Raw genomic sequence first — 17,624 nt, 5'->3', positions numbered from 1 at the left:
CTTTGTACTGGCAAGTTAGAGGTTGTAATACAGAAAATCTGATACATTTCATACCTGAAGTAAAATTAGGTAAAGGTTTTCTTAATTATTAAGATCTATTCTAAAAATATACACAAAGATGTTGTAATTACCTCTGCAAACTTGACAACAAGAGTCAGAGACGGATATTGGAAATGGACAAGTCAGCTTTGGACATGTCCTCAAGCCACAGTATACATTTCCTTCCTTCAGAGAGAAAAAAATAAAAATTTCTAGGTCACATGAACATTCTTGTATTGCTTTGAGAAATTCACAAATCCTCTAGAACACTATCTGTCATTGTCACAAGAAAAAAAGTCAGACTTCAGCGTGTCAGATTTTTATATTTAAATGTGAACAGTTTTATGTTGGATTCATAAAGGTTCAGTATTTTAACTTCCACAAAGAATCAGATAACATGCACACATGATCCCTATAACACAGAGAAATAAAACAGTGGGCTTAACTGTACATGTTCAAAATTGCCAAATGTGATCCTCTAATGCCAATAAAACCAACATAAACACAGTTTTACTTATTCCCTTAGTGAGCAGTCATGTACAACGATAAGCCAAGGCATTACACCACACAGTGGCAGGAATGCATATCTCCTAGTCATCAAATTCCTTAGAAAGAGTGGAACTTCTAGTCCATATAAAAAGGGCAAAATTTATATGCACATTCTGTTTGAATTCAAATGAGTAAACGGTAATTTATCACAGATACCTTTTAGATACAAAATAAGACTACTGTACTAGATAAGCTCCAACAAAAGAGAATGTCGTTGACTTCAGGAGGACACAGAGCGACCACTCTCCGCTGAACATCGACGACTCTTCCATAGAGATCGTCAAGAGCACCAAATTTCTTGGTGTTCACCTGGTGGAGAATCTCACCTGGTCTCTCAACACCAGCTCCATAGCAAAGAAAGCCCAGCAGCATCTCTACTTTCTGCGAAGGTTGAGAAAAGTCCATCTCCCGTCCCCCATCCTCACCACATTCTACAGAGGTTGTACTGAGAGCATCCTGAGCAGCTGCATCACGGCCTGGCTCGGAAATTGTACCATCTCGGATCACAAGACCCTGCAGTAGATAGTGAGGTCAGCTGACAAGATCATCAGGGTCTCTCTTCCCGCCATCACAGACATTTACACCACACGCTGCATCCGCAAAGCAAACAGCATTATGAAGGACCCCATGCACCCTTCATACAAACTGTTCTCCTTCCTGCCATCTGGAAAAAGGCACCGAAGCTTTCAGGCTCTCACGACCGGACTGTGTAACAGTTTCTTTCCCCAAGCCATCAGACTCCTCAATACCCAGAGCCTGGCTTGACACCAACCTATTATACCCTCTACTGTGCCTATTGTCTTGTTTATTATTTATTGTAGTGCCTGCACTGTTTTGTGCACTTTATGCAGTCCTGGATAGGTCTGTAGTCTAGTCTAGTTTTTGTGTTTTTTCTTACGTAGCTCAGTGTAGTTTTTGTATTTTTCATGTAGCACCATGGTCCTGGAAAACGTTGTCTTATTTTTACTATGTTCTGTACCAGCAGTTATGGTTGAAATGACAATAAAAAGTGACTTGACTTGATCTTTAATTAGAGTTTAGCTGCCATTGGAAGGGCATGCTAAACAAGAATAATTTTTTCGTGTGGTGAGGGAGTATTGCATGGTAACCCCTTACATTTAAGCACTCGCCCCAGTACTGCTTACAGGAATGCATCAATAGTCTGTTAAGAATGTCAGCCTCACTGAAGCAGTGATAGATAATGTAGAGAGTAGTATTAAAAATTCTCTTAATGAGAATGTTATAAAATAAAATAGAAATATGACAATTTCAAATGTAATGTTCTATCATTGAATGATATTTATTGAAACATTGAATGTCCTCATTTCATAACTATGTATTTTAAATTACGTTGTTAAATGAGTTGATCATTGACCTTACAAAGGTGGGTGGTGCAGACACTCCCATTTACATCAATGGTGCTGAGGTGGAGAAGATTGAGGGCTGCAAGTTCCTTGGAATGATTATCATCATTAGCGTGTCTTGGTCCAACCAGATTGATGTCACCTCCTAAAAAGCTCACCAGCACCCCTACTTCCTCCGGAGAAATTTGGCATGTCCCCTTTGACCCTTACCAATTGTTATCAATGTGCCAGAGAAAGCATCCTATCTGGGTGCAAAATGACTTGGTACGGCAACCTCTCTGCCCGTGACTGCAAGAAACTGCGGAGAGTTATGAACACAGCTCAGCACATCACGGAAAGCTGCCTCCCCTCCATGAACCCTGTCTATGCTTCTTGCTGCATCAGTAAAGCAGGCAGCATAATTAAAGATAATTAAAGATTCTCACAGCTCCCCTGTCCCATCAGACAGAACAACTAAAGCCTAAAGGTACATGCCACTGGAGTCAAGGACAGCTTCTATCTCATTGTTATAAGACAATGAGATTGTCCAGGACAATAAGATGGACCTTGACCTTAGAAACTACCTCAATATGACCTTGCACCTTAATAGACATGCCATTTGGGGAGGATTCTGATTTAGAGGCAATCAATCATAATTCCACACATGTAGATTCTAATCCTCCACTTTCCACATTGCTGCCAGGTAGCAGGATTAAATCAATGCTATAAAATCATTAAATAAAACCAAGTAATGCAACAACTCAAGTAAAAGATTCTACCCAAAGTTAACTCTGCAATAGATTTCAAATCTTTCCTTTATGCTGAGAAAAATTCACAGTCATTTACTGCTTGAGAAGGTAGAAAGCCAGTCATATAATCCACTGAATACTTTCAGCCAAATGAAACTCCAGCAAATAGATTTCTCAATAGTTGTATATCTTGAGCGCCATCAATACTCTGTTTGTCTTAAGCTTTCATATAAAGCGCAAAAACAAAATTTCAGCAATTTATTGTAATTATGGATTGTGAAATGGGCCCAGCAGAGATTGCACTTTCTGAGGAAGCTTAAACAAGCATCACTCCCCACTAACATCTTAACTACATTCTACAGAGGCGTGGTTGAGAGTGTGCTGATCTTTAGCATCACAACCTGGTACTCCAGCTGCAGTGCTATCGACAAAAAAGCCTTGCAGAGGGTGGTTAGGGGAGCAGAGAAGGTTATTGGGGTCTCCCTACCTTCTGTCCAAGAGCTCTTTCAGAGTCAATGCCTCCAGAAGACACGGTACATCATTAAAGACCCCTCACACCCTCTCCATGAACTGTTTGTTCTTCTGCCATCAGGCAAACATTACAGGAGCATCAAAACTAAAACCACAAGGCTACTAAACAGCTTCCTCCCACAGGCAGTCAGAATGCTAAATAGCTGCTCTACCTGACTCTGCTTTGGACACTTTTAACTTCCACTGGACACTTACACTTATAACTGATTTTAACTGACATGTGGCTGTTGTGTTTTACTATTTATTGTTGTGTTTATTATTTAGTGTTGCGTTTTGTTATGTTATGATTGCACTGCTCCTGGGAAACGCTGTCTCATTCTGTCCTGCAGAGCTGATGTACGGTTAGAATGATAATAAAGTTTTTTGAATCTTTGAATCTACAATGCCAATGGTTGATGGGTCAACTTTGTAATATTTTACTATGTAACTTAATATATACAAGTTGCTTATTTAGATGCTACTATGTAAGTTTTTTTTTCTGTTCCCTTCTTATTAAATACTCATCACATTGGCATGGCTATTCATCCAGGATGGCCGGGTGGACATATGTCTCTACCAAGGGAAGCGTAAGGTGCACCTTCCCTCTGCTAGCCCTTGGGCAAAGTGTAGCACCTGCTTAGCCCCCTTCCTGCACACCCCCCCCACTCCTATCAGGGTCATGTGAAGCCATGGGAGCAGATGATGGATGGTCGTATGAGCAGCTGGTGCATATCATGCGTCCAGGTTACGTGACGACTGACGCTAGGCAGACAACCTCTGAAAGGAAATTGATAACGGCTGGGTATACCCAACTGTAAAGGCACTGCCCAGAAAAAGGCAATGGCAAATCACTTCGTTGTAGAAAAATTTGCCAAGAACAATCATAGTCAAGATTATGATCGCCCACATCATGTGACAGCACATAACGAATGAATGAATACATCCAGAAATGAGAAACAAGTATCATTCAATAGAAGTACTAGAATTTTAACATAAAAGGAAGACTGGGACAATCATCACCAGTGGTCATTTGCTGGTATGTAGCCCTTTCATGATTATTCACCTTCTCTTCCGTATCTGAAACTGTTACAGACACACACTCAGCAGCCACTTTATTAGGTACACCTGTGGTTGGCATCCGTCTGTCTCGAAGGACGATGGGTGATGATCATCATCATCACAAGCCTGGGCCGAAGGTATGGAGATCCTGAGATGCCCAGTCATCAAGGTTCCCCTCTCGGCCTCACCAGTGTAGTCCAAAGGAAAGCTTATGAAGCAATACATTTGGTACCAGCTCGGATGCAGGAGCTGCTGGAAGGATGTTCAATGATGTCCAACTGCCTTAGGGGCTCCACTTCAGATCTGCTGTCTGTGTTTACTCTCATACCCTTCATCTCTCCCAAGGCTGCCTACAAGCATTGGGGATATTTACTCATAGCTGGGGATCTGGTTCTCGAGCACCAAGGCGTGTCCACACACTGGTGGGCACTGCGTGTTATGTGTGCAGGGGCTAGACCTCCTTCCCATCCTCTGTAGTTCAGTCTGAGTCCGAAAGGAATTCAGTTTCCACGTGTCGCCAGTGAGGAGGTACCGCACGAGGCTTGCTGTTGGAGAGGCTATTTACTGGCAGGGAGAGACTTGCACATTCAGCTCTCCTTTTTGCAAGACTGCTAGCCAGCGGTGGAGGCTGAAAGAGAGAGTGACAAGCAATATCCACTACATTACCGCACTAGATGCATCACAACAACCTGTACACCAGCTTGTTATTGCATATATCTAATCAGCCAATCATGTGTCAGCAACTCAATGCATAAAAGCATGTAGACATGGTCAAGAGGTTCAGTTGTTCTGACTAAACATCAGAATGGGGCAGAAAGGTGACCATGGAATGATAACTGATGTAGTTATAAAGAAGGCAAGACAGTGGCTAAACTTCATTGGGAGCGTGAAGAGATTTGGCATGTCAACAAATACACTCAAAAACTTCTACAGTTGTACCATGGACAGCATTCTGACAGGCTGCATCACTGTCTGGTGTGGAGGGGCTACTGCACAGGACCAAAAGAAGCTGCAGAGGGTTGTAAATCTAGTCAGCTCCATCGTGGGTACTAGCCTACAAAGTACCCAGGACATCTTCAGGGAGTGGTGTCTCAGAAAGGCAGCATCCATTATTAAAGACCTCCAGCACCCAGGGCATGCCCTTTTCTCACTGTTACTATCAGGTAGGAGGTACAGAAGCCTGAAGGCACAGACTCAGTGATTCAGGAACAGCTTCTTCCCCTCTGCCATCCAATTCCTAAATGGACATTGAATCTTTGGACACTACCTCACTTTTTTTTTAGTATACAGTATTGCTGTTTTTGCACATTTTTAAAAATCAATTCAATATACATAATTGATTTACTTGTATATTTATCACTATTTTTAAATTGTATTTATTTTTTTTCTCTGCTAGGTTATGTATTGCATTGAACTGCTGCTGCTAAGTTAACAAATTTCACATCACGTGCCAATGATAGTAAACCTGATTCTGATGGGGTGGTTTGAGTATCTCAGGAATGCTGACCTTCCTGGATTCTCACACATAACAGTCTCTAGAGTTTACAGAGAATGGTGCAAAGAAAACTAAACCGACCAGTGAGCAGAAATTCTGTGGGCAAGAACACCTGGTCAATGAGAGAAGTTCGAGGGGAACAGCCATGACAGGAGGGTGACAGTAGCTGAAACAAGCATGCGTTACAACAGTGGTATGCAGAAGAGCATTTCTGAATGCACAAGATGCCAAACCTTGAAGTGGTTCTACTACAGCAGCAGAAGACCACGAACATACATCACTTAGTCTCCACTTTATTATGCACAATAGGTACCTAACAAAGTGGCCACCAAGTGAAAGTTAAGTTTATTCACACCATCTTATCTATCCATTCTAAAATGAAAATATGATCTTACTGATGACTTATGAGATGGATGTATTTATCCCTGCAGACACAGAGGACCTTGGATTAGATTATGGTCTGTTAAATTAGTTGATCTTAGGACAGTTCAGGTACTACAATTGTCTCTAGCAAGCACGGGATCAGGGAATCAAAATCAATTGAATCTCATTTCCGTTACCTTGAACATTATTAAGAGAGTGACCTGCTTCTGAAATTGTTCAATGGTGTTGGCTAAGGAGGTTGTCGAGGTGGCAAAGAAACCTGAGCTGAACTATTAATTTTTGTTTTGTCCCTAAAATGTGAAATTGGTGATGGTTATTTTGTGTGCTCTGACCTCTTCCCACCTCCTAAGTAAGGCTCTGGGGAGATTAAATAGCCAAATGAGTGATACTGAGAGGTAGTTTTTCCACAGGGATTTTCTGCTATGATTACACTCACTGCTGCTGTTGGAAGGAGAAAGTTCATAGTTTTGACGTTCAAGTTGAAACAATCCACTTGTATATCAGAGCCTCAATTTAGATGGTATTTTCAATGCAGGTTGCGCATAACATTATAAAAACTGAAATGTGACTCACTGTAGTTTCTCAGTTCAAAACTTATAAGTAGACTTTGCAAACTAGCAAGTTTGACTTCTTTTTGAATGAATCCACAGGTCATTTTTTCTATTTAATAATCGATTTAATAAGAGACCTATTATCTATTGAAGATGTCTTATTAAGCAGATCTATTTAATAATGAGTTATTATCAAATTAATTACGTTAGTTAATAGATAATAATAGCAAACTTAGCTGCCTAAGTCAGTAGCTTAAGCAATTTTCCACTCCTGGAACTGACATGACTTTGATTCTTTATTAGTCAAGGAGCCATTGAACTTGAGAAGCAAAAGTGAAACCCCATTGGCCAGGCAAATATTGACAAGCCATTTCAAGATCCCACAAAGTGAATCACTCACCAACATACTGGAGTAGCAAGTAATTTTATTACCTATGGCTAGAAGAAACAAGGTATGAGCTCTTAAAAGTATGGGAATTACCCAAGTTTAAAAAACCAATCACTAAGTACAAGGTTTGTGCATAAACAATTGTCTTTGAACTCCATCAGAGAACTGCTTGTACCAATGGTACCATATCCCAGAGCAAGCCAGTGGCATCAAAAGAAGGTGGCAGACGATTGGTAACCAGAAAGGACCTGTCTCTAATGGCTGGAGAATGTTTCTTAATCTACCTTCCATAGGCCCCATGCATAGGTGTAATTTCAAATGCCTACTGATGGGAACAAATGTTAACTTCTATTTGAATGCCTGCAGAAAGTTGGTATTACTTCATTTTCGCGCTGTTTATTGAACAATGTTATTCCCTCTGAGGATACACTGGTCCCCAAATCAGGATGGACTGTCATCAAGTTTGTTTACACGCACAGGAACCCTCTGCTCTTTCAGTGAAACCTTTAAACACTTTTGCCTAAAGACCGACTTCCATTTTGTGTTTTTAAATAGTTGATTTGACCCGGGCTTAAGAGAGGTGCAGCTTGCTGTAGAGGATATTCTCAGTGGTGTATAACAACATGCACCCAGCCAACAAGAACATGTTCCAATCTGTGTGTTTTTTAAGCATAAGCTTTAGGTTTTTTTTAAGCCACATCTCTTTTTATTGTCTGGGGAGTGTTACAACACAGCCAAATTATGAATTTCGATCAATACAACAAAAATGTTAAACGTTACAAACTAGAGAAAATCTGCAGATGCTGGAAATCCAAGCAAAACACACAAACTGCTGGAGGAACTCAGCAGGCCAGGCAGTATCTATAGAAAAGAGCACAGTCGACGTTTCGGGCCGAAACCCTCCAGCAGGACTGGAGAGAACGATGAGAGGTTAAGATCGAGAAGGTCACTTTATTCCTGCTGTTCGATTTATTTCTCTACACAGCTTCCAGTGATTGTTTTTAATCACTTGTCCATATACGAACATTTAACATACGCCTTCATTATCCTCTGTGCAAAAAATAATTATGGGGGAACGGGAGAATAAAAATGGAGAAAGTGCTGGATTGCGTCCTCCATAATAGCCTGGCTGACGTGAAATGTTTCTATTAATTTGGCGCCATCCATTTGGCATCTCGACGCAACAGCGAGTGAAAAAACAATCTGACAAATAAATTTCCACAAGCAGACGTGTATTTCTGGCACCGTGTCTTGAGAAGAGCGCTGGGACCTACGAGCCGACCTACAAGGAACAGTTCAGCCTGCGAGTGTGATCTGCCCATTCAGCACTTCGTATGAGGTCCTTTATATGATTTTATTTCATCACCCCCCACGCCCAACATCATAGAGCCCCCACATCCCGATGGTTCAAGCTACACTGACCTAACGAACAGAACCAGCATTGTCTGAAGTTAAGCTGCACTAGAGGGTCACGGTGTCCTGTCGTCTAAAAGAAATTACAGCCATTTTTGTGATGATCGATGGGGGGACCGTCACTTACCGAGCAACTACATTGTGCACACTGGTTAGGATGCCGCGACAAAAACAGCCCCTCGGCCACGAACATCTCCCCATGCTGATAGGTGGTGCCGTTATATTCACAGGATTTGCCGGTGATTTTAGCGGCCGCCGGGTTATGATGCTCATCTGCGTTGGGGAGAGGGGAGAAATTCCGTTAAGAAACACGCGTATAAAGCGAATGGAGTAAATACTCAGGGATGAAGGCTGGGTTGGTGACGTTCAACATGTCGCTGACTTTACAGAAAGTGCACCTGTGCAGTGCACTGGATGTGCATATTAGAAATGCGAGGTTTGCACAGCACACCGCGATCTTAGAACCTTGCGGTTCAATTCAAAGTTCAAATTAAATTTTATTATCGAAGTACGTACATGTCACCACATACAACTCTGAGATTTTTTTTTCCGCTGTGGGCGTACTCAGCAAGTCAATGGAATACCAACTATAACAGATCAACCAGAGTGCAGAAGACAACAAACTGTGCAAATCCAAATATAAATAAATAGCAATAAATAACGAGAACATGATATAACAAGATAATGAGTACTTAAAGTGGTTGTGACGGCACCTCAGTGGATGGGCAAATGCGTGCAGTTATCCCCTTCTATTCAAGAGCCTGATGTTTGTGGGGTAGTAACTGTTCTTGGGCCTGGTGGTGCGGGTCCTGGTGGCTTCAATCACAATGTGGTCACTGTTGTAATATTAGACCTACTTTAATTTTGTGTGTGGTTGCTGAGTGGTTACTTATGCTGCAGTTCGAGATCCCCCTCACATTGTGTAACTTTACTCAGAGCTAATCACACCGCGTCTTAGATAGTGTTTCCCGTATCTGTTTTGGCCGACTGTTACCCTGACAAGCTTAACTGAAACTTGGAGATATGTATAAAGAAATGCCGCACGCAAAAGTCTCTCACGGTGGTGTCTGAAAAGACGATGCTGTCTAAGTTGCATGCCATCTTGGTCAATGTCTCCCATCCACTACATAATGTACTGGGTGGGCACAGGAGTACATTCAGCCAGAGACTCATCCCACCGAGATGCAGCACTGAGCATCACGGGAAGTCATTCCTGCCTGTGGCCATCAAACTTTACAACTCCTCCCTTGGAGGGTCAGACACCAATAGGCTGGTCCTGGATTTATTTCATAATTTCCTGGCATAATTTACATATTAACTATTTATGGTTCTATTACTATTTATTATTTATGGACCAACTGTAACGAAAACCAATTTCCCCCGGGATTAATAAAGTATGACTATGACTCTGGAGGTACTGGGTGTGCTGGGAGGCGCTGCTATAAAGAGGACTTGCAACACTTAGACTGTACGCATCGTATGTTGTGTTCTGCTGTCGCGAATGCCTGGTACACAGGAGGTCGGGATCAATGTAGGTGCGAATACATTGTCTCGGGTCACTGTACCTTTATAATTTTTAAGCTTCAGTAGAGATGTTTTATTATTATATAATAACAAAAGTTACGATCCTTCAGGGACTGAGCGTCAATGTGTTTCCAATCAGGCGAGTCCAGCGACTCCAACACGATTGACGTGTGACGTGCAGTCAGCTAGAGACCGGTGCCAGACATCCATACAGCCGTGCAAGGTATCGCCTTCAACAGCAACCGAACTGGGAGATCAAGAATACACATCCATTCTACACCCCCAATAAAAAAAGCGCCCGCTATAACTCAATTCGCTTTGTGGCAGGTTTACTAGCTTTGCAGAATAATTTAAAAGGAGATTGAATAAATACCGCATAAGGCTGAGTTCAAATCTTACATTGTAGAGCCATACCGCATGGAAACGGGCTCCTTGGCCTAGTTCATCCATGTCAGTGCCCTTTGCCTGTTTATGGCCTATATCCCAACATTTTCCAAATGTCTTTTAAACATTGTATACCCACCTCTACCACTTCTTCTGGTAGTAGCTACCATCTTCTGTGTTAAATATTTGTCCCTCAAGTTCCTTTTAAATCTTACCCTCTAACCCATGCTCTCAAATTTTAGATTCCCTCTACCATGGGGTAAAAGACTGACCATTCATCTTATCTATGCCCCTCATGATGTTATAAGCCTCTATAAAGTCAATTTGCAGCCTCCTATACTCCAGGGAAAGCAGTCCCAGCCTATCCGATCTCTCCTCACAACTCTAAAATTGTCCTGTCCCTGCAACCTCCTTTCATTTTTATTTATTAACCATTCGCTGAAAGGTCTGGAATCAAATGAATTCAAGCAGGCCTGAAGAAGGGTCTCAGCCTGAAATGTCGACACTTTATTCCCTTCCATAGATGCTGCCTTACCTGCTGAGTTCCTCCAGCATTTTGTGGGGTGCTTAAGATTCAAGTTTGTTTATTGTCATTCTTCAGTACGTGAGTGTAAAGGAGAATGAAATAATTACCCTGGATTCAATGCAGTATTAAAAAACACAATGAAAAGACAATAAAAATATAAATATACACCCAATCCTTTAAAACAGAATGTATAAGCACATGTTATGTACATAGACTGATTCTATGTGTTTATGTATCTATGTATTTCAAGTAATACAGTACAGATGGAATCCTGACGAAGGGTCTCGGCCTGAAACATCGACTGTACCTCTTCCTAGAGATGCTGCCTGGCCTGCTGCGTTCACCAGCAACTTTGATGTGTGTTGACAGAAGGAATCTATTTGACCCAGTCTCACCTCTCTTGCTCTTTGCAAACCTAGTCCACAACTCAGCAAGCACTACACTGTCATCATTGTCCTGTAATGTCTTTCGCTTTCAATTGTTGAAAGAACTGTCTTTCGAGTGTTACTGTTTAATGTTTGGATACAATAGGGTCTTTTAAGAGCCTCTTAGATAGGTACATGGAGCTTAGAAAAATGGAGGGCTATGCACTAGGGATCTAGACAGTCTCTAGAGTAGGTTACATGGTCTGCACAACATTGTGGGCTGAAGGGCCTGTAATGTGCTGTAAATTTCTATGTTCTATGTACTGTTGAATCTGCATTTTAAACTTTCTTCCAGAATGTGCTTCCATTGACAAGAAGTTTGGAATGAGAACTCAACACCCAGCTGACTCTATGCCAAGTACTTAGCATGTGCAATCTTAAAGCAATCTTTTTGTTCCTCAATTATTATTGTTTTTGAGGTACTTTAAGACCTATGTTACGTTGACCAGCCTTGAACTTGCTACCATTTTGCCTTTTTTTTGAAAAAGGCTAAAATTTATAACCCTGCTGTCTTCAAAGGATTGGAAGATTGTGATTGGTTCTCTACTACTTTCATCCTTACTCCAGCAGTAAAATGGGATATCTTTCCATTGCATTGGATGAAATTTCCATTTTGAGTGCTTAAGTTCCCCATTCTGGTTCTCCACCTACCCCTTCTCCTCACCTGCCTATCACATCCCTCTAGTGCCCCTCCTCCTTCCCTTTCTCTCATGGTCCACTTTCCTCTCCTCTCTCAGATCCTTTCTTCTTCAGGCCTTTACATCGTGCGCCTGTCACCTCACAGCCTCTCACTTTATCCCTCCTCCCGAAACTATCCACCTCCCCCCTCACCTGGTTTCACATGCCATCTTCCAACTTGTACTCCCCCACCCCGTTGCCCCGCCTTCTTATTCTGGTTTCGTCCCCCTTCCTTTCCAGTCCTGATGAAATGTCTTGGCCTAACCTGCTAAGTTCTCCCAGCATTTTGTGTTTGCTACTCTGATAGTATCGTATGGTTTTTATCCTATCCACTATTGTTACAGTGACAGCATTGTCTTCTGTTGTGAATGCTGCAGGAACATTTCATGTCATTCTCTAACTGGTGCATCCTTTCTTATATTGCAAACATCTTTTGACACCCTTTGATGTTAATTGATGACTTATTTTCCTACCACTATGCTTCCCTGCCATCTCAATGTTACTTATTTTCAGATCCCCTTTGCTCTATTCTTTCATGTAGTTTTTCCACTATATGGTTCACTTTAAGGCTCCCTAATTTCTGTTTTATTTTCATCTTTGTATCATTACTCACACATGTAGATCATTCCTGTGGGAAAAAGTTTACTGTCAGTTTCCTGTCTGATTCCACTCATTGTTCAATACCATTTTGATACCAGTATTTGATTCTAATCCAATGGAGATCGATTTTTGCTGCTTACCCACAGAAATCGATTTAAATAAATCTGATGATATTGAGCTTCCTGCTGGAAACTGCTTCACTTACTTCATTCTTCTCTAAAATTAGATTCCATTTGCTTCATTTTTGGGCTTCAATTCAATGAAGGAGGTTTGCATGAACTTGGTTCAGCAATAATAATTCCCTTCCCATCCTGTGACTTGGTTATTTATGCTATGCAGTTTTGCAATAGGATAATATTTCAATCTGCATGTAACTGTACTATACCAGTAGATTTTCTCTTTTATCTCTTTGTACCTATTTAAGTGCTAGCCCATGGTACATATACACTGTATTGCCTCTCCAACTGTTTATTTATCTGAAAGGCATGTTATTTGACCTTTGAAGCAGAGCACCCTTTCACATTGTTACAATAGATTGTTTGATGAAAATTTCCAAAAGCTTTTTCTGTTTTCCTTCAACAACGCCTCTACCATGATTTTCCCCTACGCTGTTGCCCCACAAGGCTGTGCAAAGCTGTGTCGACAGCCCCCTTGCTCTACTCCTTGTACACTCATGTGTGGCTAGATTCTGTTCCATCTCCGTCCGCAAGCTTGCAGATGGTGTCACCCTAGTGGGCCGTATCCGAGTCAGAGTACAGGAAGGAGACAGGAAGCCTGGTGACATGGTGCCACGAGATCAAGCTTTCCCTCCCTGTCATTTTAAAAAAAAAAGCTAGTTGTTGACTTCATGCTGCACATGTATCTGTTTACAACAATGAAAGAAAGGGTTGAGAGCTTCAAGTTACCAGATGTGGACATCACCAGCAGCCTGTCTTGGTTCAACCACATTGATGCCACAGCCAGGAAAGCTCAGCAGCACAGCTACTTGCTCATGAGACAAGAGAAATTGGATATGTCCCTTTCCCTCAGCAATTTTTATCGACGCACCATAGAAACCATCCTATCCAGATGCATCACAACTTGGTATAGCAACTGCTCTGCCTGTGAATGCAAGAAACCGCAGAGAGTCGTGGCCACAGGTCAGCACAACACAGAAACTGGACCCACCCCCCCATGAAACTTTGGCTACACTTCTTTCTGCCTCAGTAAAGCAGTCAGCATAATCAAAAACATCACACACTGCAGACATTCTCTCTTCTCCCCTCTCCCACAGGGCAGAAGAAACAAAACCCTGAACACATCAGGCTCAAAGACAGCTTCTACCCCACTGTTATGACTAATCAACTATTCCCTAGTACAATAAAATGGACTCTTGACCGCACTATTTACCTCGTTATCACGTTGCACCTTATATCTAGCTGCACCGCACTTTCTCTGTAACTGTTACACTTCAGTTTACACTCTGTTAGTGTTTTACCTTGTGCTATCTCAATGTGCTGCTGTAATGAATTCATCTGTATGCAAGACCCAGGTTTGTCACTGAGCATCCGTGATGGTGGTTGGCATCCGTCAGTATCAATGGACAACGGGTGATAATGATCATCGTCTCACGTCTGGGCGGTATGGAGATCCTGAGATGCCCTGTCATCAAGATGCCCCTCTAGTCCAAAGGAAAGCTATGAGCAATACGCTCGGCATTAACTTGGCTGCAGGAGCTGCCAAAAGGATGTTCAATGACGTCTAGTCACCTTAGGGACTCCACTCCAGACTTCTTGTCTGGGTTTACTCCCGTAGCCTTCGTCTCTCCAGAGGCTGCCCACAAGACAGTGGGGCTATTTACCCACACCTGGGGGTCTGATTCACAAGCACCAGGACACGTCCACACACCGGTGGGCCTGCGTGCAGGGGCCAGACCTTCTCCCCCGCCCTTTGTAGTTCAGCCTGAGTCCGAAATGAGCTCGGTTTCCATGTGTCGCCAGCGAGGAGGCACCTCAAGGTTTGCGATGTACTGGCATACACATTCAGCTCTCCTTTTTGCAAAACCTCTAGCCAGCTGCAGAAGCTGAAAGTGAGAGCGGCAAGCACTACCCTCTACACTACCACCCTAGCCGCAGCCCAGCAACCATCTTGAACATGAGTTCAGGGGACAATAATCAAGCAATCTAATTTTCTCTAACTTGCTTCAATACCTTGAAGCTGAGAACGATAAATAATGCAGGAACATCCCATGTTATTCTCTAGCTGGTACATCCTTTCCTTGACTATTCACTCATGTTACAAACATTTTTGACTCCCTTTTATGTTACCTCGTGACATATTTCTGGGCTCCTTGCTGTGAGTTATGTTCCGATACCCTCTGCTCTCTGCCTTTCTAGTTTTTTTCATTATATAATATAATGAATCAAGTTCCTTCTTCCTGCACCCACCTCCCTACCTGTGTTTTAAGATAGTCAGTTCCATGGAACTTCATAGGGGTTTGTAGTAGCAGTTCATATACCGTGTATACTATCATTATTCTAGTTAAACACATACTCAGCAAAGCCACTAAAGCTTCCTTGCACTTTCCCTCATTTTAGTCCCTTTCTACAATTTTCTTTAGTGCTAGTAATCTTCCTTATATTTGTGCATCTCATCCTCTGACCTACCCCACTCCCACTCATTAATTTAAATCCTCTAAAATAGTCAAGCAAGATGTAAAAACCTTGATCTTAGCTCTGCTCTGTTAAAAAGTACCTATTTTATATTTTTAGTACATTCTCCCATTAGAAATAACAGCTCTGTAAATCTTGTTCCACTGTGCGGGGGCTACTAGAAGCCTGCCACGGACCTGTAACCAGTAAGAACTTCTCCATTGCCATTCTCTTGAGGCAATTTTTGCTTCCCAAACCCTTGGTCTCTCCACCTTCAGACAGGCAGTCTTCCCCTCTACTTCTTCTTCATAGAGCCATTCTCTTTCACTTAATCCTTTTGCCAATCCAGAGAAACTTCTTACCCTTCCAGTCATCCTCAAACAAATTGACACCTCACATTCCAACTAAGAGGCACACCATCCTTTCACCTCTGTAGTTCCTTATACATAATCAGTCCTTCGTGAAAATTCTCCCGACCCCAGATGTTTGTGAATAAAATGCTTATCTCAATTATTCTGAATTAGTTTATGAAAATCTGAATTGACCCTCACAAACTATTGCAGAGAACATACTAGGTTGCTTTGTCAATAAGATAAACATAATGGCGAATGGCAGTAATTTTCTAGTTAAGATCTTCAGGTAGTGGATTTTCACATATGCCTATCTAAACCATAGCTCACATCAGTAAGACCCATTGCAGATGAGGTAACTAGTTTGCCAAATACCCATGCTCCATCTGTAATGGACATCTAATGCTTCCCACCTTAGTTCCTCTTCCCATTCCTACAACAATATCTCTGTCCTCGGCTTCTTCCACTTCCAGACTGAAGGCAAATGCAAACTAAAGGAATAGCAAGCACAGCAAGCTCTGCATCCTTTGTGGTTGCTTCACCCTATCACCTCCCAGTGTCTGCCACAATTTTTACTCTTCCCGCCTCCAATCATTTCTCCTCACCTGAATACACGTGTCACCAGCCAGCTCTTGCCCCACCCCTTCCCCTCACCTCTAGATTGGCTAGATACCCTATATCTTTTTGGCCAGATGAGTTGTCTCAACATGAAAGCTCAACTGTCCATTTCCCTCCACAGATGCTGCCTGACCTGCTGAGTTCTTCCAACAGTTTGTTCTTTTAGCTGCAGGTTCCAGCATCTCTTATATGTGTTCTCTTCTATCTCCATAACCATGTTTACCGATAATCTCATTCATTATGTGCTGTGTCTTATGATGTGGGCTATTATGGTCTTTCCATGACCATGGTGGTTCTTGGCAAATTTTTCTACAGAAGTGGTTTGCCATTGCCTTCTTCTGGGCAGTGTCTTTACAAGATGGGTGACCCCAGCCATTATCACTGCTCTTCAGAGTTTGTCTGCCTGGCATCAGTGTTCACATAGCCAGGGCTTATGATATGCACCAGCCGTTCATACGGCCATTCACCACCAGCTACCATGGCTGACCCTGATCGGGAGGCTAAGCAGGAGCTACACTTTGCCCTCGGGTGACCTAAGGAAGGAGCGCCTTACACCTCCCTTGGTAGAGATATATCTCCATCCCTCCTATCACTGATTGGGATAGGAGTTTTAAAAATCCTATTTTCTCTCAAGGGAATATATGATCTAAATTTCCAATATGCTTGTCCGATAGTTCACACTTTGTTCTCAAAGGATTGGCAATAATCCTGCTCTGAACAATGATGGCCACAAATTGCAAATAAAGAAAGGAAAAGTAAAGCTCAAAGTTTTTGTTGTAGCGGTAACAAAAACTAAGAGTCTGGATGAACTCAGCAAGTCAAGCACCATCAGAATGATGAAAGAGTTTTGATCTGAAATATTAACTGGGTTCTCTTTCCACCGATGCTGCTTCATTGGTTGAGTTCTTTGGCATTTCTCTTCCGTTTCATATTCCAGCATCTGCAGTTATATTTCTTATCTAAAGATAAATTTGTCATAGATGGTAACACAAAACTAACGTCATTGCATCATCTCTTATACAGTATACATTCTGTTTTAATTCTATTGATTGTCAGAAATATGATATGGAATCAGCAAAGGTATTTCCACCTGTTTTGCATCTCTGTCCAATTCCAGGACCTTTCCTAATACAATCATAGTATGGACTGTGGTCATATGCATGTTAGTCTAACATACACTCAGCGTCCAATTTATTAGTACTGCTTGATAATGCAAATATCTAATCAGCCAATCATATGACAGAAACTCAATGCATGCAGCTATGGTCAGGAGGTTCAGTTGGTGTCAGCCTAATCATTAGAAACATTAGAAATGTGATCTAAGTGACTTTGACTGTGTAATAGCTGTTGGTGCCAGACAGGGTGGTTTGAGTGTCTCAAAAATTGCTAATATCCAGGAATTTTCATGC

The 17,624-nt window shown here is 42.0% G+C and overlaps 1 protein-coding gene across 1 annotated transcript in view; it reads right to left on the bottom strand.

Annotated features, from left to right (window-relative positions):
- chrdl2 (chordin-like 2) overlaps window positions 1-17,624 on the bottom strand; it is a 58,276-nt gene that overhangs the window by 27,436 nt on the left and 13,216 nt on the right. The window contains exons 5-6 of the mRNA XM_072270884.1: window positions 8,608-8,753; window positions 132-225 (exon numbers count right to left, since the gene is read on the bottom strand). Coding sequence (XP_072126985.1) covers window positions 132-225; window positions 8,608-8,753 — 240 coding nt within the window. The remainder of the gene's footprint in view (window positions 1-131; window positions 226-8,607; window positions 8,754-17,624) is intronic.

The sequence above is a fragment of the Mobula birostris genome, chromosome 10, assembly GCF_030028105.1.
Source record: "Mobula birostris isolate sMobBir1 chromosome 10, sMobBir1.hap1, whole genome shotgun sequence".
Taxonomy (NCBI): Eukaryota; Metazoa; Chordata; class Chondrichthyes; order Myliobatiformes; family Myliobatidae; genus Mobula; species Mobula birostris.
This window is presented reverse-complemented; position numbering and strand designations above follow the sequence as displayed.